Source organism: Falco peregrinus, chromosome 7 (genome assembly GCF_023634155.1).
Source record: "Falco peregrinus isolate bFalPer1 chromosome 7, bFalPer1.pri, whole genome shotgun sequence".
In the NCBI taxonomy this organism is placed as follows: Eukaryota; Metazoa; Chordata; class Aves; order Falconiformes; family Falconidae; genus Falco; species Falco peregrinus.
Window position 1 is genome coordinate 13,922,012 of NC_073727.1, and position 23,163 is coordinate 13,945,174.

At 41.7% G+C, this 23,163-nt stretch overlaps 2 protein-coding genes across 7 annotated transcripts in view; both read right to left on the reverse strand.

Annotated features, from left to right (window-relative positions):
* Window positions 1–5,854: 5,854 nt before the first annotated feature.
* Window positions 5,855–14,553, reverse strand: ADGRF4 (adhesion G protein-coupled receptor F4). Of its 6 annotated transcripts, XM_027789193.2 has the most exons (7): window positions 14,330–14,553; window positions 13,358–13,394; window positions 13,058–13,218; window positions 12,131–12,421; window positions 10,042–11,406; window positions 9,324–9,365; window positions 5,855–9,230 (listed from the first exon to the last, which is right to left on the reverse strand). In XM_027789193.2, the coding sequence occupies exons 1-7, from the start codon at window positions 14,405–14,407 to the stop codon at window positions 9,126–9,128; spliced, it is 2,079 nt and encodes a 692-aa protein (XP_027644994.1). In that variant the 5' UTR covers window positions 14,408–14,553; the 3' UTR covers window positions 5,855–9,125. The 6 variants fall into 6 exon arrangements, 2 of the variants coding, with proteins under 2 accessions (XP_027644994.1, XP_027644992.1); XR_008748236.1 differs by having other exon boundaries at window positions 5,855–7,051; window positions 9,171–11,406; XR_008748235.1 differs by having other exon boundaries at window positions 5,855–7,051; window positions 9,171–9,365; window positions 13,358–14,400.
* Window positions 14,554–19,920: 5,367 nt separating this feature from the next.
* The window catches only part of CD2AP (CD2 associated protein), an 89,624-nt gene continuing 86,381 nt past the window's right edge, over window positions 19,921–23,163 (reverse strand). Inside the window, exon 18 of the mRNA XM_055810753.1 lies at window positions 19,921–22,245. Coding sequence (XP_055666728.1) covers window positions 22,204–22,245 — 42 coding nt within the window. The 3' untranslated portion in view covers window positions 19,921–22,203. The remainder of the gene's footprint in view (window positions 22,246–23,163) is intronic.

Below are 23,163 nucleotides of genomic sequence, written 5' to 3' on the forward strand. Positions count from 1 at the left end.
GCTGTACCCTGACCAGGGTGTTAACACAGCAGGGCTGAGCCGGCAAACCTGGATCGGACCTTCCCCATGGCAGACTTTTTTATTCCCTCACCCCACCCCCCGAAGAGCAGACAGAGTTTTCAGCCTGTGACCATTTCTGCTTTGGGGCTGATGCCCATCTCCAGTACACCCAGAGTTAAATTACGCACTCAGACTCACCATGCATCATCTCAATAGAGGATGCCAGCCCTAAAGCTATTCTTGGATGCTATTATCCAAACTGATTTTAGAAAATCAGGATTCAGGCATACGTCCCCCTCACTTTTTGAGGTTCCCCAAGAAAATTTACACACTGGGAGAATTTAGGACTGACTGACAGCAGTTCAGCTGATCTCCAGAGAGGGGTGATTATTCCATCATCAGAACAATTATATTTTAGGCATGTTTCAGCTGAGAGTCATGCTTATCTGACGTACACAGCTTTTCTTCACATTTTTTCACCTCTCTGCAAACTAGTGTTCATGGAAAAGCTGGAAGCAACAACAGTGTGTCTCGCTCAGCCCATCTCTTTTCTCCCCTCTGGCTCTAAGTTCCATTTCCATAAAGAGCATTTATTTTTAAGAATGTTGTAGTAGCTCAAGTGATCAGCAACACATGCCAGCTATTATACAGCTCTATAATTCAAGTAATTTAGGATGGTGACCAACAAAAAGGGAAGCATTCCTTTAAGTGGGGGAGGGGGGGCAAGGAAAAGAAATAAAAGCATCATGCATTCATCAGGAGCACCCCAATTTGCATGCTTATTCCTCGTAAACTCTTCATAGTAGTGTGTCCTACACAGAAGCTGCATTCTGCTGCTGCTAAGCAGCTGCAGAGCTCCACATTACCTCAGACAGCAATCTGTGGACATCTCGTCAACTTCTGCATCACCCTTTGCTTTCAGTTTCAGGCATCTGCCATCTCCCATCACCACACGCTGAACCCCCAGACATCCCAAATGCCTTGGGACAAAGCTTCCCCACAGAAAGGTCTCCATGCGAGTTCCAGCTAGCGGACTTCCCACCTCTGCCCCACAGCACGCTCCCACCTCTTTTTGCACCATTACAGCCTACGTGGGCCTCACCATGAAATGGGTCTGGTGCAACCTCGAGCTGGCCAGCCCAAGAGGAGCCACACAACACAACACCGAGCTGCACAACAGCACCTGCTCTCTTGAAGCAGCCTGATGGCCAAACCCCTGTGTCCAGCTAGTCTGGCTACCACAGCAGGTCCCAGATGGGGTTTCCAGGGCTGGTTGCTGAAGCACAAAGCCTCCCATTTAGGTCAAAAACCCTAAAGATTTATAGCTTTTTTTCTTTGCCAACATTGCAATTGAGTTGTCTTGCACCTGTTTCAGATGTCAACCGCTATTTTTTTTTTTTTTTTTTTTTTTTTATGAATTTCACTCCTGTATTTGTGGCTTAAGTTTCCATAACCAAAATTTTTGTCTCAACTCTCCTTTTTTCCTGTGGGTTTTCACACACATTCATTACAGGAAGAAGACCCATTTTCCTATTAGTTTAACACAGCTTGTAACCTGAAGGGTGCATCTGTGTACTACGTTTATTCTTCTGTCTGCTAGCAAAAATGGAAATCAATACAATTTCAATACTACAACTCCTCTTCTGAAAGGAAGAAGACAGCTCAATCTATCTGGTTTGCCCAGAAAAAGGCTGAAAGGTGGTTTGAACAGCTCCAAGAGAAGGCGGCTCTTTTTAATATCAACAGTTTCTTGTGGCCTAAAAAATAAAAGCTTAAAAAAAGATTGTCTGAACCTTCTCCCAAAAGCAGGCATTTTCAAGACACTTATGGCTTGGCAGTTTGTTTCAAAGTCAATGGGAATTTTACTACGAATCAGCACACGCCTAAGTCTGCCTTTAAATCTTGCTTTCAATAGATCTTTTGGCAGATCCTGACACACATTTACTCTAGCAGCTTTACAGCTTATTGATAAAAGGTCAAAATCCTCTGTTCTACCGCCCTATTCTTGCTATGCCCAGTGGCACCAATACTTGCAGTACAGGAGGTAACGAGAGGATTTCTGCTGTACCTCTCCAGCTGGCAAGATTAATACATGGAGCTCTCTGTAGTGAGCAGAGATTAAGATAATATTTTGTAATAACACAGAAGCTAAGCAAGAAATCCAGGCTGCCCCAGAGCTCCCAAGCCAACCATCTCAGCAGCACGGGAGATTTTCAACTACACCATGACAGAAGCAAAGGCTGCATGAGTAACTGTCACTATTCAGAAAAAGTGAAGCCTTTACTGTAGAAACAGCGATCACCCAGAACGGCACAGAGGACTGTGATGGATCTGACACAATTTAAGCAGGCGAGTGGTACCCTAAATCCAGTTCTGCTCTCTCATACCACAAGAAGTCAGGACTAACTACTGACATCAATGGAGTATTTCTGGAAGAAAAACACCGTAACAGCAAGGATGGGGACCAAAGATACTACTAATACGCAGCAGAGTTTATTAAAAACCCTGTATATTTTTTTTATATTATTAAAAATGTTGGCACTGATACAAGTATACTGATCCAATTACTTCACCTTCCTTTTCCTTACAACTTCCATCAAAGAGCCAGCCAAAACAGAGAGCTCTGCCTGGGGATGGCCACCTCTAGTAATAGAAATTCACATTTGGCTACTGGTAACAATACTGCAATGGAAAGAAAGGCCTGTGATAGCTATCGCGTGTCAAGGCCAGAAGGGACTGTTTCACAGGCTGGAGAATTGCCTTCACACCACTGTACAGCTCCCAGAGTCAGTGTTTACTGAAAGCCCGGTTTAGCAACAGCAGAGAAAGGAAAACTCATTGCTTCTCAAAAGACTTGCTCTACTATTCATTTATGCTTCTCAAGGAAGGGTATTTAAAGCCAGTCACATTCAAGTTAGACACAGCTCGATCTTCCAATAACCCAGTAATGGTAATAGTCTGCCCACTCCTGCACCAGAGACCCTGCAGCATAAATAAGTAGTAAATCGTAAAACTCGACTTGTGCTCCCCAAGGGGCGGAATGATCTTTCTAATCAATCTGTTGTTCAACACAACCTTCAAATAGCCCAAACAGATGATTTATTACTGGTCTGAGCCTGAAACAAGAGTACCCAAAGGATAAACTTCTGTCTTTCATGTGGGTTGCAGAGCTATAATTAAACACTGATGCTTAAGCAAGCAAGAGAGCACTGGGCTTTTCAAGTTTCGTACTGCTGAGCAAATAAAAGTGCAAATCCATTTACTGGCTGCAGTTAAGTAGATAAATTGACCTAAGATGACTTTTTCCAGTTGTGAAAAAGAACGACCTTAGCACGTGGCTGCAGTAACTGGTGGCAGATTAACTATTTCTGTAAAATCAGAAGAGGCACGCACCTTCTCCCAAAGCTGGAACCAGCCTCTGTGCGTAACTTAAGTCAAGCTGGGTTTCAGGTACAACGGGAACCTGAGGGGCCTGAAGAGACACAAGTGCCCAACCACATTTGACCTGAAGCGTAGACTGTATGTAAGGAGGTTTACAAACTTTACCCCATTAGCAAGGTGTCTCTGTTACACCCAGATGAAGGTGGTTCAAGGAAAACACTTCTTACTACAGCATTCAGAGCAAAACCATAGAAAGATTTGATTACATCGAAAACAGGAAAGTTCAAATTACATATAACTCCAATGGCATTTGATATTGAATATGCCTGCTTGGGAAAGTGAAAATAAAAAAAGGCTGGTTTGTAGCGCAGAGTTAGTTAGAAAGCAGCCACACAACACCTTTGCGAAGGACCACGCCAAGCACCCACTGGTTCTTGGAGCCACGGGCAGCAGGCTGGAAGCACACCTGGAGCTAGCAGTGCCGAGCCTCGTGGTGCAGGTGGGCATCTACCAGCAGCACATTTCATGGAGCAGCCCAGCCACCTTGTTAACAGCCTGCGAGACTCTACTGGTTTGGCACTTTCCTCTCAATTCACCAGCCCTGAAGGAGATGCCTCCGACAGATAGAAAACAAGGGACAATGTTGCTGGCTCTGGAAAGGCAACATAAAACTTGAGGTATTTGAGATAAACTAATGTTCTACCCAAGAACTTGTCAAGGCTGACATCAAAACACAAGAAAATTCAAATTTCATCTGCTGGGCCAAGGAGTTCTGACATCTCTGTGCTTGGCCACCCAACCAATGCTGTAAGCGGATGGAAAAAAATGGGTTATCCCATTAATTGTGTCACCGTGTGAAGAAGAGCACTTGGGGTTCTCAAATCTGACCACTTTGGCAGGGAGGGCGGAACAGCTCCAAAACAAGCTCCTGCACGTCAAGGGGCCCACCTGATCCACTCAACATGGACATTATTAAGCTGTGCTAAACTGGTACTTTGGGAAACTGGCAGAATTTGAACTCTAGTGATTCCCCCCCACCAGCTGCACCTAGATCTGGGTCATCAGCCCATGACATTTAAAGAAATACCAGTTCATAACCCACAGAGGGCAGCTACAGCTTTCACCTCTCAGAAACATTTATTCATTAAATGCTCCTGGTCAGTTTAATTTTGGGGTATTAAAAATAAAACTTCAGTGCTCATCCTCATCCTGTACCATCAAGTGGTTCTCTGTAAGCCCCTAGTTATTTTTAAATACCTAAATGATCATAAAACCAGGGTGAAACACTTTGCTGTGTGCCAGCTGCTGAAAATAAGCCCCATGCTTCAAACATCCTTTGATAAACGGCTTAGATACTTCTATCAGCAAAGTGCAGATGAAACAGATTCCTTTCACAGCACCACTGCCTGGCCAAGACTCCTGCTGAATTTCCTGGGATTTTGGAGGGGGTGTGTATAACATGGGAAGCCTCATCTGAGATTGTCTATAAATTCAGAGTTGTAATGGACTGTGGTTTAACATGCACATGTGTGCACACACAAGACAAGGGTAAGATGCTAGGGTTGTTTTGAATTTCCAGGAGGGAAAAACCACATCATTTCAGTAATAAAATTTCACTGTTAACAGTAAAAACAAACAAACACTAGTTGAATTAAATGTAATCCTGAAGAATGGTGGAAAATGGAGGTCTTTAAATACACTGCAGCAAATTCAGGTGCAAAGCAGCTGTTTTCTCCATGCTGCAAACTGCATGTGGTCCCCTTCCTACAGAGGTGACAGAGGTACCCCTACACGGTTCACATCTGCAAAGGACACGTGCTGAACACTGGCCAACACCTCCACCTGACACTACACATCCTGTGCTAGTCTTTGAACTATTCTTTAAAATATAGTAGTAGATTCATAAATCAGGTGTACAATACCAAAATGAAATAAAACCCTCAAGCGTAAGAGGCACGTAGCTCTGATACTACATTGAAAAAGGCCAGGCAGGGACTTGGAGGAGATGCTACTGGTGCTGAAAAAGGTTTAAGAGACAAGTCCAACATACATTAACTTATTAAGTGGGGGAAAGGGAAGGAAAGGAAAAAAAAAATCCTCTAAGTGCTTCAAGGAGAGAGAGAAGCTGAAGCACAGAAAATGCTGCTTGACACTAAGAAGCAGACTTCGGGGCAATGGTCTTTTTAAATTTATGTTACAGCAGCATGTAAGTCCAATTTTATCTCTGTTTAATCAAAGCTCTCCAACATGCAAATGCACTGTATGAAGTGAGTGGGGATAGTCTCTTGTAGCAAAACTACAGTCTATGAGGAAAGAAAATAGGAGAGGAAGGCATGAGGAAGCAACAAAGTCCTGGGGACAAGAACTCTGTCATGGCCCAGCAGAGCTCTGCCCTCAAGATCCCCCCTCCAGAGCCCTGCCCTCCCCCACACACCCCCCCCCGCCCCCCGAGTCATCTGGCTCTGGATTTTTCCATAGTACGCATCACATGCCCCACACCCCTCAGTTCATTTCCCAGGGTATTTTTCTCCCTCTTCAGTAAAGGGGTGTTGATGACATTAAACAGTATTATTTTGATTAAATTTTCTGTATTTCAAACGTATGTGAAGCTACAGGGGGATGAGTGATTTCTGACTTGAGTAATACCAGCTAACATTAAAGGGCATTTATCTGCTTTTTTCGGTAGAGAATAGTGACTGCTTATTAGAAACAATGACAAAATTTCAACCTTATTTCCATTTGAAAACATTGATGTGTCCTGACAAGAGAGAATAACATTTCTATCAAAGCTTGCATTAAAAAAGGATTTCTCAGACCGAGGACTGATTTTCTAATGAAGCCGAGTACCCCATCTCACATGGACAAACCATTTCCTTCGTTAGCACACCGCATGGGACGTGGGAGCTTTCCATCCACATGATTAAACTGAAGCATATTCACAACTTACTTTGCCACATCTAAAGAGGGAAACTAATTATTTGCAGAATGTTCATTCTTGTTTATCTTTGTCATTGTCTTGCAGGGTGGAAAAAGAATGAAATTTCTATCCTGGCAAACTGAAACAGTGCTTTGTACAATTCCTCTGACACACAAGCACCGAGATGGACAAATACCGAGATGGAGAGAACAGCTGCAAGGCAGAAATAGTGTTACATGCTCCCTCAGTCTGGGAGGACAAATGGAAATTATGAATACAGTGCCACCTAACAGAATCACTTTTGATCAAAGATAGCCAAAACCAGCTCAATAACACACAATATTTCCACATCACATTAAAAATTAAATAACTGTAGAACAGCTCCACATGCTGTACGGCTCCTCATTGCACTGACATAAAAAAAAAATAATAAAAGAAACTGAAGCACTGAAATGGCAAACGAGGACAAACTCTCCTCACAGCAGTTTTCATAAAGGTGAGAAAGGTGTATCAGTGTGTTTCCTCCAAGGGCTGCAGCAACCCTGATGATTTCCTGCTCCTGACAGCAGGTTCAGAGCCTTTTCTCTTCTAGTTTTCATGATGTTTCCCGTCGTCGTGCTTCAGGACAGTGCTGTCCATGCTCTGAGCTGGTCAGCCACTTTGGCTCATCTCAAACCAGGATTTCTGTGTAAAAAGTGCTCCTTTTTCCTCTCACTGCTCAGGTTCACTGAAGACAACCGTCCATTGCTAGGACTAAGGGAAAAGAAATCAGCAGGTCAGATTAGATATGTCATCCGTGTAGGTGGAAGTTCCATTTCAAAAAGGAGGTGCCTTCAAATCCTGTGAGAAACACCACAAGATGGTCATCTTAAAATCTGATCCAGAAGAAGGGTTTTTATGAGGCTGGAGCAACCAGGGGACCTGAAGCGAGAGTCTGCATAACCCTTCTAGGTGTTTTACACAATCGCCATTAAACCCCCAGATACAGTCCCATTCTGAAACCTCTCTGAAACAAGAGGTTTTAATTTTTTTTTTATTATTTTTTTTAACAACCATTTCAGGTGTGACAAACTTTTCCAGCTCTTGTAAGTCAAACTCATGTGGCCTCTTTCACCCAGGTGAGTGGCCACATTGACCCAAGCTTGTAGACACAGGCAGCCATGGTTTCCACGTAAAATTTTGCCCAGTGAGATCACTTAATACTTTTAGCAAGTGTTGTCAAGTCATGGGATTAGTGAAATTTCTACCATTGTTTCCAGAATATTATACTGGTGGTGACTTGAGAGAATTTTAACCTACAAACTTCCACTCCTGACCTGAAGTTTGATAAGATGTGCAACAACTTCACTGTTATTTGGATCCTGGATCTGTAAAACTAGGAATAGCTTTCAATACTAGAATCAGGACTGATATATAGACTGGAGAAAAGCAAGGAAATACCTTTATTTTCCTGAAGTTCAAACTGAACTGACATAGTTTCTTTTGGCAGACAGCAGGAGCACTGCAGACTATTCTTGCAAGACAGCTAAAGGGGATTCCCTTTTATAAATACAGCATGAAAGCATTAAAGCCTCGGTACCAAAGGAAATCTAACAAACAGCAGATAAACTTTTCCAGCAGAGGTAGGAAATACTAACTCAGCAAGGTCAGCACTTCAATTCCACCTACGTTTTCCTAGGAAGCTGCTGAAACACAGCTGTTTCCTTAAGGTTTAAACACTGGCTTTTAATGAATTGTCTTGATATTTAAAAAAACCCTCAGGCTCTTTGAGAACCAACATTGATGAGCACCAAATGTACCGGCTGGGCTCTGAGCGGTTTCTATCCTGAACTGATGTCCAGCTGGAAGCAGAACCACCTTCTGATATCTAAAAGCAGCCCTGCCATCATACGGATCCATATTTTCGTATAGATGGCAAATAGGTCATTACATTGGGATTTTGGACTCCTAATTCTGCTCCTTACTTAGTCACCTTAAATTAGGTGTATTTTACAGCTGGGGAAAAAGGTCATTGGCATCTCTGTCTAAAGGACTTTGATATCTACAGGTGAAAAGATGAGATTAAAATACCATTTTTAATTTTGTAACAGCAGTAGGTTATGTAGCAGTCAAAAGTCTATGGATTGCCACTTCTAATATCTAGAAGCTTAATACCCTCAACATCCTTTTCAGATACCTGTATGTTGCGGTTTAACCCCAGACAGTAACGAAGTGCCGCGCAGCAGCTCGCTCACTTCCCCCAACGCAAGGAGGTGGGGAGGAGAATCAGAAAGGGATGTAAAACTTGAGGGCTGAGATAAGAACAGTTGTAACAATTGAGATAAAAGCAAAAGAGTAATAATAAGCTATAATGAAAACAAGGGAGAAGGGGAGAGGAGTGAAATTCAAAGGCAAGGGAGAAAAGAATACTAGTGATGCCCAGTACAGTTGCTCACCACCTGCTGAGCGATGCCCAGACAGTCCCCGAGCAGCGATCGGCAGCCTTGGGCAACCCGCCCAGTTTATATACTGAGCATGACATCCCATGGTATGGAATATCCCTTTGGCTAGTTGGGGTCAGCTGTCCCGGCTCTGCTCCCTTCCAATTTTCTGCATCCCTCCAGCCCTCCCGCCAGCAAGGCCTGAGAAACCAAAAAGTCCCTGACCACACTGTTTCCACACCAAATCCAAAACACAGCACCACCAAGAGGAAAATTAACTCCATCCCAGCCAAAACCAGGACACTGTATTTCCTTCAGCAAGCATTTGCCTTAGAAAAATGTTAAACCAGGTAAGATTCAGTGATTTGTTCCATTCTTTCCTCATACAAATAAGGTAAGTTAGTAAATTAAGCCTCTAAGGGGGGAAAAAAGCAATCTATATAAATCTTTACCTTTGCTAGACTACACTTCCTCTTTGATGAAAGGCAGCTCATCCTTAAGGCTTCTCTTGTCTGTAGATTTAAGAAAATATTAAACGGAACAGTTTCTCAGAGCGTAGAAAATGTTCATACAATCCAGAATAAGTACTGAAGTGACCCAAGTACCTTTCTGTCCAGAAGTGTCCCAAACAACAGGATGAAGAATCCCTAAAAAAGTTGCAAAACCAGTTAACAAAACCAGCATGACCACAGGATGGTTCTTAAATGCTTCTACACACCACTTCCTTAAGGATAGATCTCATCACCTATGACTCGGATAAACTCCTTTTGCTCATTGCTGTTATCCGCCCAGTTCACACGGGCTCTCCAGGAATGTCAAGAATGGATATATAACCCATGCTAATTCTCATTAAGAACTGGACTGATGGGTTACATACCAAGACTTTCTCAACCCACTCAGCAGCAGTATTAGCCAAGAGCCACCAAGGCAGACTGGGTATACAACAGTGTCAGGTAATATTAGATGTTTATACTGATGTGTTAAAATAAAACCATCTTCAATGGCCAATGAGAATTTTCTGTGTATAATTGATATGGATGAGCCCTTTTTTTCAGTTCCTGGGCATTAACCAGTGTATTTTATGCTTTACATGAATTCATCATCCTGATTCATCACACTTTGTGCCAACTAGTTTGTTCCATTACCCATCTGCCTTTACGACGTCAACGCAGGATGCCTAGCGCATGTACCACGTTGAGTCAAAAAGAAAGCTTAGACCCTGTTTTTCACACACAACGCATGCTGCCAGCCTCTCTTTGATCTGCTACCTTTCCCCAGGCTCAAAGTTTGATCACACACCATTCCCAGTCTTGCAGAGTTTACCTGAAAGGCGTTCAATAGTGCAAACATAACATGGAACGCCAGAGAGCGACTGTCGACAACCGTGGCTAATCCAAACCCCCAGGTGAGACCCAGAAGAGGTGTCAGAAGGGCAACATTTTTGCTAATTCGGATCATGTTGCTCAAATCTTGTGACTGGCAGCCTTCTCCAACAGAGGATCTCCCAGTCTTCACCACAACTACTATCACCACCACCACATTCACAACAATGATGCTCAGAGCGGGTACAACAAAGGCCAAGAGGGCTTTGGTCTCATACCAATTGAGCCAGCAGGCTCCACTCCTTAAATACCCGTTTTTTGGTTCAGTAATAGCAACAGTGAGGATAGATATGACCAAGGGACATCCATATCCAACAGAGAATGCTGTAGCTATGAATACAGATCTTGTTATCTTAAAAAAAATTAATAATAATCCATAAAGAATCAAAAGGCCCAAGGTAAACATCCAAAAAAACAAGGCAAGATAGAAAAAGTGAAGGAAAAACGTGGCTGCTACACACAACTGATAGTTTAGGGCTGTGTTGTGAACAACAGCCGCCAAGATGAACAAAACATCGGCGATGAGAAGCGATGTAGCGATGTTGACCAAACAAAAATGGCGCATGTAGGTTATTTCGGTTTTTGTAACGTGGCGCCAGACAACAGCCTCAATGATAAGGCAAAGAACCAGGCTGCAAATGGAAAGGCCTAACCCTACGCGTGTAACGTAATCCAGCACTGCATTTCGGAGCACGGCAGGGGACATCAAAATGGAGAAGGATTTGAATGTCCGACGGTGGTACTTGCAGACGCAAACAACACTGCTGATGTTGTCAGATGTCATTTTGCACGCCCTGTTATCCCATCTCCTTTCCGTGGAGTGCCACCCAACACACTGAGCCTTGACGTTCTCCAGTTTATTCACCTTTTCAAAGGTGAGCAAAATACGCCGGAGCTCTTCTGGCAGAGACACGGATAACACCATTCCATTTACAGAAACTGGGTCCAACCGGCTGGTTTCTATAATGGCTCCAAGTGTTGGAAATGCAATGCTGATGGCTTTGGAAGCCTTGGGTAACCTGGAAAGCTCTTCTTCTGGAATCACCACGTGCCCAGTGATATTGCCTGTGTTATTGAACTCCATAGAAAAATCAAAGCTCTTTCCAGAAGTGTTTTTATGTATGCTGTAGCCTTTTGTAGAGATGAAGCGCTCCTGTATACGTTCTGACCCATTCCTTAGGAGAAGTTTCCCAGCAAATAAATTCACCGAGTCCAGTAATACTGAACTAGCATTTCTGTCCTTTACAAAAGCCCAGTTGGAAATAATGGAGCTGTTAAGAATATGGTTTGCTATCCTGCTGTAAGCCTGAAACAAACAAGAAAAAAAAAAAAGTTACTTTTTATGTTCAAAGAAACCAACTGTTATTCCACCGGCAGAGTCTCCAGAAAGGCTCATTTAAATTCAAGAGTGATTTCTATAAAGGGAATATTCTTCTTTGACAATGAACAGGTTCCCATGGTCAAACCCCAACATCTCATTGGCATGGTCACTACCAGAATTGTCCTATCCTCTTCATATCATGGCCCAAAAGGGGATTGGAGAAGCAAATATAAAGCAAAAATCAGGACACCTAAGTTCTATTCAAGATGCTGACCTGCTATGCAGGTTTGCTTTACATCATCCTCCATATATTTCTTCCCCCACCTCTCTGATTTCATCAGGAAAAAAAATGAGTTTCCATTGTGCAACACATGACAAACACAGCTGCAGGACAGCATCTCCAAGTCTGCCTTCCCTACAGCGTCATACTTTAAAAATGACTTCTTCCTTGGACTGCTTTCCCATGTCTAACCAGTTCCTGAAAATTTTTGCTTTTAAAGAAAGAATTCCAGAGAGTACTTTCATTGTACATGAATAGGTCAAAGAGTTTCTCTGACAACAAAATATGGCCCTCTCTGGAAACTCTCCCAGGTGATGTCCATGCGATTTGCAACTATCACTTCATTGGACAGTGGCTATAAGGACAAAACACTGTATGGATGCTCTGGCAAGCTCAAAAACACCTCCTGAAGCCCATATGAGTAAATACCTGCATTTTTCCTCTATTGACATTCTCTGATAACAGCAGGGAAATCTTCTTCAGCAATTCCACTATATCAGCAATGTTTCCTGGAATGGCTGGTGAAGACAGGATATCTGGGATGATGCATGAAAAATCAGCTTGGCAGTTACTATTCCCATGGTCGTCATCACCAAAATATTTTGCTCCACCTCCAGGCTTCCCATGTGCTGGCTTTCCTTCCCCTACAAAAGGAAGGTGTTCTCCAGCAACACTAACCTGTCCTCCAGAGCTTGGAAGGAGCTCACGTTCAGAAATTCTCTGGAGGGAGGAAAATAAATTTGGGAAAATGAACAAACAGAATGAAAATGAAGCTGCAGCTACAACCAGGCAAGAGATACAGTGCTGCAACTAGGTGACCTTCACAGGTCCCTTCTGACCGTGACCATTCTGTCATTCTGTGCTGGGGTATGCAATAAATGTGCTGGATGGCCTGAAACCCAGGACCACAGCCCACCTGAGAAGAATGCCTTGTTTCTACAACAGATACAAAGAAAGGGGCAAGAACTAAATGTAGTGCCTTATCCTTCAAGTGACCTGAATAAAGTTTTTTATTTTGTGGTTGAGGAGAATTTACCATGAATCATCTGATTATTACAGGTATTGGTGTTGCTTTTTTCTCAGGTCCATCCCAGCGTATCATTGTCTTGGTTTAGATGTGCATGAGGAATGTTAACCAAAAGAACAAGGCAAGTTCACTTCTGAATTATGTTTCCATGCAATAATTTCTAAAATTTATTTCCTATCATTTGGTTTAAGATGAAGTCAAAGCCTGTTATCAAATTTATCTGTGTTTTAGGATCCCACCTCCTTCCCTTTGCTCAAGTCTGAAAGCGGATGGAGGAAGGGGCTGTCTTTGCAAGAAATTATGAGCACAGGCCAAAGCAGATGCCTCACCTGAAAAAGAGACTGAACATCCAGGCTTGCACAGGCATCTGCAAACACTTGCCACTTTCTGTTTTCACAAACAAAGCTTGTCTCCCCATGGAAGGAGGGAGAACAAGGCTGAATACAAATAGCTCCGTTATCTTTGCAGGGAATAAGATTTATACAGCCATCTGTAAAACAAATCAAGCAGATATTGTTATAAGGTATAAGACAGCATACTATGGTTCACGAGGTATCAGGGGTATAAAGTATTGATAATTGGTAACATCTCACAAAGAATTAACAAAGACACATAGCTATTCACTGTACCTTGCTGATTACCAGTCTTTGATTCCTTATGGAGAACCTGAAAAATAAGAAGTGGAATGCAGATTAAATCTGAAATAAGATGACTCCGTGGCACAAACCAGAAAGGTGACTGCAAGGGCAGAATAGTCATTTTGAGGTCCAGAAGTCTTATCAAGGTCCAGAATGCAGAGCTCATGGCCCCTTGCTCATACAGACCAACTGAGAACTCCCCACTGACAGTGTATCTCTACATATCGAGCCTTCGGTTCTACCCTTCTACTGCAGTGACATACTGAGTTAGCCGACAGGATCACACACGCCTCCAGCAGTTGTCCTTCAGTCAAAAAGCCTGTATTAGGCTTAAGCTCTCCAGTATTTCCCGTGTTGGTGAGAATCTGTGACTTGTTGGTGACAATGCGATCTATATGACTTTTGCCATAAGATAAAACTACAGTTGTACGAATATCAATAGCCACTTCATTCCTCTCCTGGTTGGGCAGTGACCCCAAGGTAGGCACACGGGACTCCTGCAGGCAGGACCACTTGCTGGGACGGTGTGTGGTGCAGCCAGGCACAATCCAGAACAGCTTCCGTCACCGCTTGGTCAAACGGTCCATCACCTCCAACCAGACAAACCCTGCCAGCCTGGAAGGAAAGCTTGGCTACGCAATGCCTTGGGAGCTGCACTGTTACTGCTGGGTAAAGGAGGCTGAATAGCAGGTTTCTAACACTCCAGGAGTTGTGCTGGAGGTTGCTTGGCATGTTGAACATAATGAATACTTCAAAATATTTCCTCCTGCAGCGACAGGACAAGGGGAAAAGGTTTCATACTGGAAGAGGGTAGGCTTAGATCGGATGAGGAAGAAATTTTTATGATGAGGGTGGTGAGACACTGGCACAGGTTGCCTAGAGAAGCTGTGGATGCCCCATCCCTGGAAGTGTTCAAGGTCAGGTGGGATGGGGATTTGGGCAGCCTGGTCTAGTGAAACTTACCCCAAGAGCCGTGTGCGGCGTGGCTGGGAAGAAGTGCACAGTCCAAAGGAGCAGGCAGTGGACTACCCTCACATCCATCCCCTCGCATTTACTGCTTTCCTCCTGGAAGGAACAGATGTTAAAGGAGCTTAGACACCTCTGTTTTCACTTTGGAATAGTCTTGTTGCTAGCAAGAAAGCAGCTAAACCCATCCCCAAAGACTGTCCTTGCAAGGTAATTTTCAGATATTTATCATTTAAATTTTTTACTGAGAATGATTTGTGAACCTTTTCTTAAAAAAAAAAAAAAGTTGGTCCAACACTGGAAGTTACTGCATTTATAATTTATTGTAAACTGCGAGGTAGAGAGCTTATTAAAGCAGTTCAGCCTGTGGGTCCTTTTTGAAGTGATTTAAGACAGGCTTCGTCTCTGCCACGCAAGGTAGCAAGCTTGGGCCCTCTGGGATCAGATATCAAAATCTGAGAAACAAGGACCAGACTGAAGTAACATGTTACTTGCTTTGCAGAAGGATTCAGGCCTCTGCTGCCCCCATGAAGTTTCCTATGGTTCTTTGTAAAAGCTTAATATCCTGGCTTGCAATTTGTTACAGGCATCTTTACTGGCAGAAAATAATCTGGGGATTAAGGAAAAATAGTATGTTACATTAAATCTGATTACTAGATGCTATGCATGTCTAAGGTAAAAGCAACAGCTGCTGTGGATTCAAAAGAATTGAGACACTAATCTTCTGTCATTGGATGCAGAGGTAGATTAAGGCATGGACTAATTAAAAAAAAAAAAAGGCATAAAATTGGTGAGCTAAAGCACTAAAACACAAAACAAACACAAAGTGGCAAAGCGGAATGATGGCTGGATTTCAGGAGATGCACACTCGTCAGATCACCATGCCTTGATAGCAGCCACTCAGTTCTCCCCCGATAGTACTGAGCAGCACAGATGATGCTGAAACAGAAGGGGTCCTGCACCGACAGAGTTTCCTGGATAGGAAAACACATCTCCGCTCCAAGTTCTCACCATCTGACAGCATCACAGGGCCAGGCGCACAGCTGGCTACCCCCTTCATCTGTGACAATTGTTCACCTTACTGTATTTTCAAATTCGCAGGTTTATTACTTATGAAAAGATCATAAAGGGAAGAGCCATGGGAATTTCTAAGCTAGCTCTAAAGGAGAACCTTATGGCAGCCTCTTGAATTCAACTGGTACGAGTACAAAGATTTTCTGGGTTTAAAAGCTAGAAACCATTAGCTCTTCTAAGGAAATAAAATGGACAAGGAGAAGTGAACCAAAAGATTCAGATCAACCTTGCCAAAAAATGGGAGGTGGCTGGGAAACACCTACAGGTTTGAGGCAAAGGGCTGTATCAAATTCTTTTCCGATTTCTGCGGTCATTATGTGTTTACTGTATGCTTGTAGCCCTAATTCCATTTCACAGCAGGGAATCCTTGAGCTCATCGTGTTTCATCGTTAACTCATATTTTTGTATTTAGTCACTGATGTAACTCCACCTAGGGCTGTTACCTTTAAGTGAGGTAGAAATCTGGAACAGGTCCAGGTATCTAAGGCTCACCAAGATATCGGCCCGCGTTACCAGTAAAACACTGTTCTCGCTCAGTTGCGTTGCTTGACTCACCCTGGAAAGCACCCAGTCTCACACTGCAAGAACATGCCAAGCACCAACAGATACTTAGAGCAAAACAAGGAACACAGCAGCAAGTCACTGTAGGGAAAGAACATGGATATACTGACCCAAGACCATGTGAAAGCACATACACCTATTCCTCGCCCAAAACATCCAGTTATAGTACTTGAGACAGAGAATAACATATATATCTTATCATAAACTACCTACTACCAGTAATGCCTCCCTTTTTAAGAAGCTGTAAACAGGTTACTCCTCCCTTCCAGAGCTTTCTGTTCCACCAGGACATAGGCACACAAGCAACTGAGTTGTCAAAACCCTTGAGAAACAAGGTACTTCCATACCCTCAGGTACCTCCCACCCAACTCAGGAGATTGTCACCAGCTGTGGAACCTCCTTCTCCACCTCATTTCATTTCATCACAGCACCCCAGGGGGGCAAAGCTCTGAAAGAGTGAGGAGTGAGTGGCTAGACAGTGGTTGCAAGAGGACAGCACCTCTTTAAACAGTTTAAAAAAAGGTCAAGCAAGTAATCCATATGTTCGTGAACATATCGTAGCCTTAAATTCAAAGCCCTTACTCCGTGACTTCTGTTGGTTTAAAATCAAAGTGTTTTGTAAAACTCTACAAAACCATCCCTCCTTTCCTCCACCCCAAGCTCCTTCGTACTTTTCATTTCTGGCAGGATGCTGCCAGGCAGTCTGGCCCCACGTGGCTGCCGCTACCAGAGGGCTCAGCCCAAGCAGCGACAACGGTAGGAACTACAACCCCAGACTGGTGGGACCGAGGTCTCTGGCCAAAAAGCTCTCCGTTACCTGGGGTCACAGCTTTCCCCTCCTCACTGCTCCTGAAACAAACTACCCTTAGGTTTATGGGGAATGGCATCCTGCGCAAAAATGACACGCACATACTGCACAAAATAAAGTTTTACATGGTCTTGCCATAATTGGCTACACAAATATATTTTCCCAAACACTGCAAACTCGCACTGCGTGTATTTAACATTTTCTAAAAAATATTAAACCCATTGTTATGAACCTATTCTATTATTTTTAGGGCTTGAATGGCTACATGGCTAGTTTAAAACTCAATAAACCACCATAATGTGGCAAGTTAAAAGGGCTGCAGCAGGAGACTATTTAGAGTCTTCAACATGGTCATCCGAGGATAAAAATTAAAGCTCTTAATTATACAGAATGCTATCAGTTGTATTTTTCAAGGGAAATTTACATTTTCCAAATGTATTAAGTAAAGTTGAGAGGAAAGTGAATTTCACAGTAACTTTTTCTGTAAGAAAATTTCTGATTTTCTTAAAAAGTGGCAACACTTTGATTAGATACCAATTACAAAACTACAAGCAAAAAGATCAGATTTATTAAAACATCAACACTGCACAGACATAAGGAGAACATAAAACTGAGGAACGAAGTGCAAAGTAAACACAGCCTAAGCAATTAAGTGCATTTTAGATTATGAACAAACAAGCTTCACAGACCACCGATGATTTTCGAACAGTTCTGGAAAAGGTTTTGTGATAATACTCACCGTTTTTAGAAATCTGGGTTCTACTGTAAACAAAATTAACACAGCCAGAGATCCTCAAGATATCAGAGGCGACTGTCTAACCATTCATCTGCTGCCATCGTGCCCCAGTCTCACTCTTACGGTTTTACCCAGCGTTGCTTGGGTGCTCTGACTCATTTACAGTTTTCCCATGAGGAAATAACCTTGGGCATCAGTATGCTTCTTTTCTTGTCCAACTGGATTAGCACTGAGGAACCTGCAGACGAACAATAAAGGTATTGCACTGCAAAATGACAAAACAAGTTGCAAACACACCCCCAAAACTGCTAGATTGCCACCTCTGCCAGGAGTCCACACAGATGAATCATGCCTGCGTGGTTTGTACCCTTCCTCCTGGTGGAGGAGGCATCTTCTGTATTGTCTGTATTGATCTTCTCAAGACAAAAAAAAAAAAGAAAGAAAAAGAAAAAAAAAAATCTTGCCAGGTTAATGCATTACCCTTCGTAAATCAAAGATGACACTACTGACAGTCTCTCGCACAGGTAAAAAGCTCAATGAGCAATTAAGAATCCTTTCTTTATGGGCTGCACCCATTGTAAGGGGTGAGAGCTGTCTGCTGAACCTTGTGCTACATTCACTGCTCGCTCTCTTAATATTGGCTCACCTCCAGCAGCCAGATTTCCAGTAGCCAGTAATTTACAACAAGTAGTTTGTCATAACAATAGAGCAATTCCTAACACGCTACTCAACAGGGCTGCTTTGGAAGAGTTTTGGTCAGGAATTTTTTCCAGTCCTGCAATGTTTGTCATGGTCTTATAGGGTTTCCTGGGATAACATCATTTTGCCTGCTACCGCAACTTCAGTCAGGCCTCTGCCGCAAGGTAGGTCTCCAGTTTTAGCCTAAAGGCAGGTATTATTTAATGTTCTGTTTTGTTATAGCCAGACTTGCGTCTCACATTGGTATCAAGTAGGAATTAAGCCAAGCGCAATCAGACACAGCCAACGCAACCCATCTGGAAAGGTTAAATGACTTACACTTGATATAGCACTGGTTAAAGACAAATTTGAAGGTGGCACCTTAGCAACCTTCTAAGTAAGAAGAGGACCCAAGACCAGACCGCATCAAGGTACGGACACCTGTTTTAAAAGGCTTCTTCCCCTAGTCACACACACTCCCTGAACCTTTGCTACAACAGCAAGACTAACCACCCCATGACTCTCGATTCTCCAACACCTCCTCAATCTAGCAAGCCCTCCGAAGGATGCAACGGCTGGCATACTTCAACAGACACACACACATGCTTCGCTCGGAAGGAAGAGGTGTGGATCTGTGCTCCCAAGGGCTTAGCAAGATACTCAAACCATGACTTCCAACAAGCAAAGGGGGTACTCCAAACGCTGAACCCAGCAGCATCAGGTCTCACGCTTTACAAGCTGGTCGAGGCTGCATTCTTCAAGCTGGGAGGTATGTGCCTCAGCACCCAAAAGGGAGTGGTTTGTCTTTTTAGCTCTTGCAAAATCCAATTACCCAAGATCTACGACCAGCTGCTTTGACACTGCTCTGAGAAAGCAGCCAGCAATTGGGAACATCTCAGATAAGTTTAATAGCAGCTAAAAGTAAGGCAGCTGTGAAAATCTAGTTTTACCAATTTCTTCGGAAAGAGTTAACACACTTCTGCTAATTGTGACTTCAACGAATACAAGGTACTGATATTTTTTCTACACAACTCAAAGTCAAACCTTGCAATACATTACAGGTTTTCAACAGAAACTTCATTTCCCTGGAGCAACATTCATGAAAGATGTTACCTTAATGATGATCAACTATATATAAGTAGACCTGTAATTTGATGTTAATTTGTTTTTTAAACTGTACCCTGTATGCAAACAAAAGCTTTTTAAAGAATGTTATGAAGATACAATAAAAACCTTGCAGTTTAAAAATGTCCTTCTGTTTGCCTATTCTTCATTTGCCTTTTCCCTCATCCACACCCCTTTTAAAACCTGCCATGCTCTCAGTCTTCAGTTCTTCACTGTAGTCTTAAGAAATGATTCAAACATCCATTTATCCATGTTATTTGTTGACTGGTAATAGGGGTCTTAGGAAAAGGCTCTGAAGATGCCAGTAAGGTCAGTTCAATACGGACCGACAGAAAAAAAAAAAGTGGGGGGAATAAGGAGATACTGGGAAGTTAAGATTCCCAGTTACACTTACAAAGAAAAACAGTAAGCTTTCCAACTGTTTCCATCCTAAGCCATCCTGACAGTCAGGAACCAGAGCATTCCAGTGAGTAAATTAAAATCTGAAAGTCTCCAAGACTGTCTATACAAATAATCATACACTTTGCTCCCACCCCCTGGACTGCTCTTGTAGAAAATTTAATGGCATACCAAACATTCCTGAACAGAACTGAGCAGACATTTCAACAGGTTTTTGAACTTATTTTATTTGCCGAGTTTGGATAGCATGCATCATTTTACAGCACCGGTAAACAATTCAGTGAAGCATACTGCTTTCAGCAACTTGTATTGCGGAATGTCTTCAAAACCATTACCCTCTCCCCCTCCACTCTGGTCCGTAACACTAGCTGAAGACAAGATACACGTATCTGGGCAGTTTCCTTATGGCTAAAAATACTCATAGCAGCGACTTTTAAAAGAAGGATTTATTAAATCAAGTCATTGCACTTGGGTCATTTATTGCTATAGTGAACAAAGGCCATTAAATAACAAACACCTTTCATTACTGGTTTTAACTGATTGTCTTGTTCTGTTCATCTGCTACAAGCTTACATGCAGACAACTTCTGTAGAGCAATTCATTTCAAGATTTGTTTCATGCTCTAATCACAGTGAGGAGCTTATATAACAAAACTGGCTGTTCCGTTAGGCTCAATTCTTGCTTTTCCTCAACTGACTCAGAGGTACAAATTCTAAGTAAGAGTTTAGTGTCTGACAAGGCATTACTGCTGCACATTACTCCTCAATATAAAGATCTGGCTCAAGACTTCATTTGTGATGCACCTAGGCAATTAAAAGTTAAAAGCACTAATATTTGATCCGCTGATTAGCAATGTGACTAGCAAATATTACCCAATACCTGCATAGTATATTAACCAAATTTTATGAACAATTTAAATCAACAACTGACAGACATCCTCCAATTGACTTTTTCCTGTTTGTATTTTATGACGCATCAACTGTGGAAAAAGTATGCTCTCTAAGAAGTAACACTTCCATGACGCTTGCTCAAGTGACACACGAAATAATTACTGTATTTTTTACTATTCCCATGAATAGAAACTTCATTGCTTCTCTTACTGGTAAAGTTGTCAAACTATGTGGCACATTTTTTTTTTCATTTAAATTCTAATAGACCAATAGGAGATAAGGTGATTACTAACAGAAGTAATGCATTTGACTGGCTTTCTGAAGCTGTATGTTTTTTAATTCTTCAATCAAATGAACACAGCAATAAATATCACCTCTTATATTATTCTGGTGCACTGCGTTGAGCTCAGGGGTTAAAGACAAAAGCCATCCACAAGATTTCAACTGTTTTCCATAAAATGTGAAAGACACCATCTTGGACACCAGCATAATGCTGTCAAAGCAACTGTTCCAACCACTCATTAAAATACGAAGTTGTTATTAAATTTAGAGGTACACAATATACTGAGAAAATTTATGGCATAAATATATAAATATTGAGACCTTTTGGGAGTATCAAAGTTCAAAAGGGATTTATTTAGAGACAATAACAAAACCTGACTATTTTAAAAACAGGTCAAGACTATTTTAAAAACAGATCAAGATGTATACTTAACCACTAGAAAGACTGTCTTCAGTTTAGACACACAGAAGCACAGACACTGTGACTTAAGGTTTACTTTTTCATGCTGTATGCTGCAGTATTTTAGGCACAACAGGTTGAGTTAAGACTGGATTCTAGTCTTCTGTATTTCTTGCATTTTGTGGTTTTAAAAGTTATTTTTGTCATAATTTCATGATTCAGTCCTAAATCCCTTATTAATCCAATAGTGCAAGCAACAAAATGTTCTGCTAAACTCCTCAGATCATTCGTTCTAATTACAATGCATGGGAGTTCCACCTGCTTCATGGCATTAACAAATTCCTATCTCATTACTCAACTTATAAACAGCATATTATTAATATTCTCACTGTAGACAGGCATAACAGCATAACCCTGGGTAAAACTGCCAAAATTATACAAATATCATATATTCCCTTTTGCATGTAGGGGAAAAGCAGCAACTACAATTACGATACAGTTATTCCATCCCTCCCAATAGACTATTTTACAGATTACTTGTGAAGATAGATTACCCTATTTATAGTATAGATCTCTTCAAAAATTAAGCTACAGGTAGTCAATAAAAATCTGTTAAGAATTCCCTCTCCTTTCTATACAGATTCAGTAGTATTTTCAAGCAAACCAAAAAATAAGGTCTGCAATTCCAGCACAGTAAGAAATAAGGCCTCTTTTATATTGGCAAAAAAATTACATCATTATTCTTTTTTGTTTTCTTATCTCTCTGAATAAAAGACTATATTCTTTTTTTTTATTTTACTATATATTTTTTTAAGACTGTTGAACACCAGCATCCACTATTATGAAATAAAGAGTCAGTTCTCCTTGTGTTCATCTTTGAATTCCTGGTGAGTTAAAAACATTGAGTCCACAGCTGTCTCATGTAGACATCACTGCTTTCTTCAATTTTTCTATTTCAAGCTGGAAAATGGACATTTTGAAAAGAGAGTCAGTACTGGAGTGGCGATAAAGACTTCAGAGCTTTCACTAAAATTATAACTGTTGTATTTCAAAGACACTTCAGTAAAAATCACAACACAGAAGCACTTGACAGTTTAGTATTTACAGCTGACTTTATACTAGTATGTCGCTAAACAAACAAGAATTTAAAATCATTACAAACTTGCCTATAGTTCTGCTACATTTTGTTGGATAAACTCTGAATAAAGCAAAGCTGGGTTGTGAAATCACTTGACATGCCCCCATGCAACACTGCATCACCACCTCAGACTAACTTCCTAAAGCAGCCTTCATGCAAAAAAACGCACCACGATTAATTTGTATTTCTTCAAATGGATTTAGAGGATACACGTAAAGTCACCTCTTCTTCATCCCCGGTGCATATTTAAGGCAACTTCATTGATTGCTTTTGAGTTGCATTAAAAAGCAAACTCACCAAGAGTTCAAAAGTAGCTTTGTAGTCAATAAAAGGTATTATTTCACAAATAAAATGCTCTTTTGTACCAGACAAATATTTTTCTACAATGAGCTCATCCTATTAACTACTTAATGTCATCATATTGTAATGCAGGTAGCCTTCTTCATTAATAAATTGAGAGCAGTGGCATTCATTCATAAGAAAAATTTTCAGATGCATTCTGTTCTTTTGGCAAATTATCCACTTAATATTTAAACAAATCCATCAAAAAATTTAGGGAAGTTGACTTTTGCCCAGTTTTTCTTTTGATTGCATAAAGTCGATTTTTCCTTCAGCTTTACAAAAGCAAAGTATTCTTCTTCTCTCTTGGAACACGTCCAGTTGGACATGTTTCTAGCAAAGAGCAGAATCTAGTAACGCTGAACTGAACTCGCAACCCCAACACATCCTACTGTGAATCC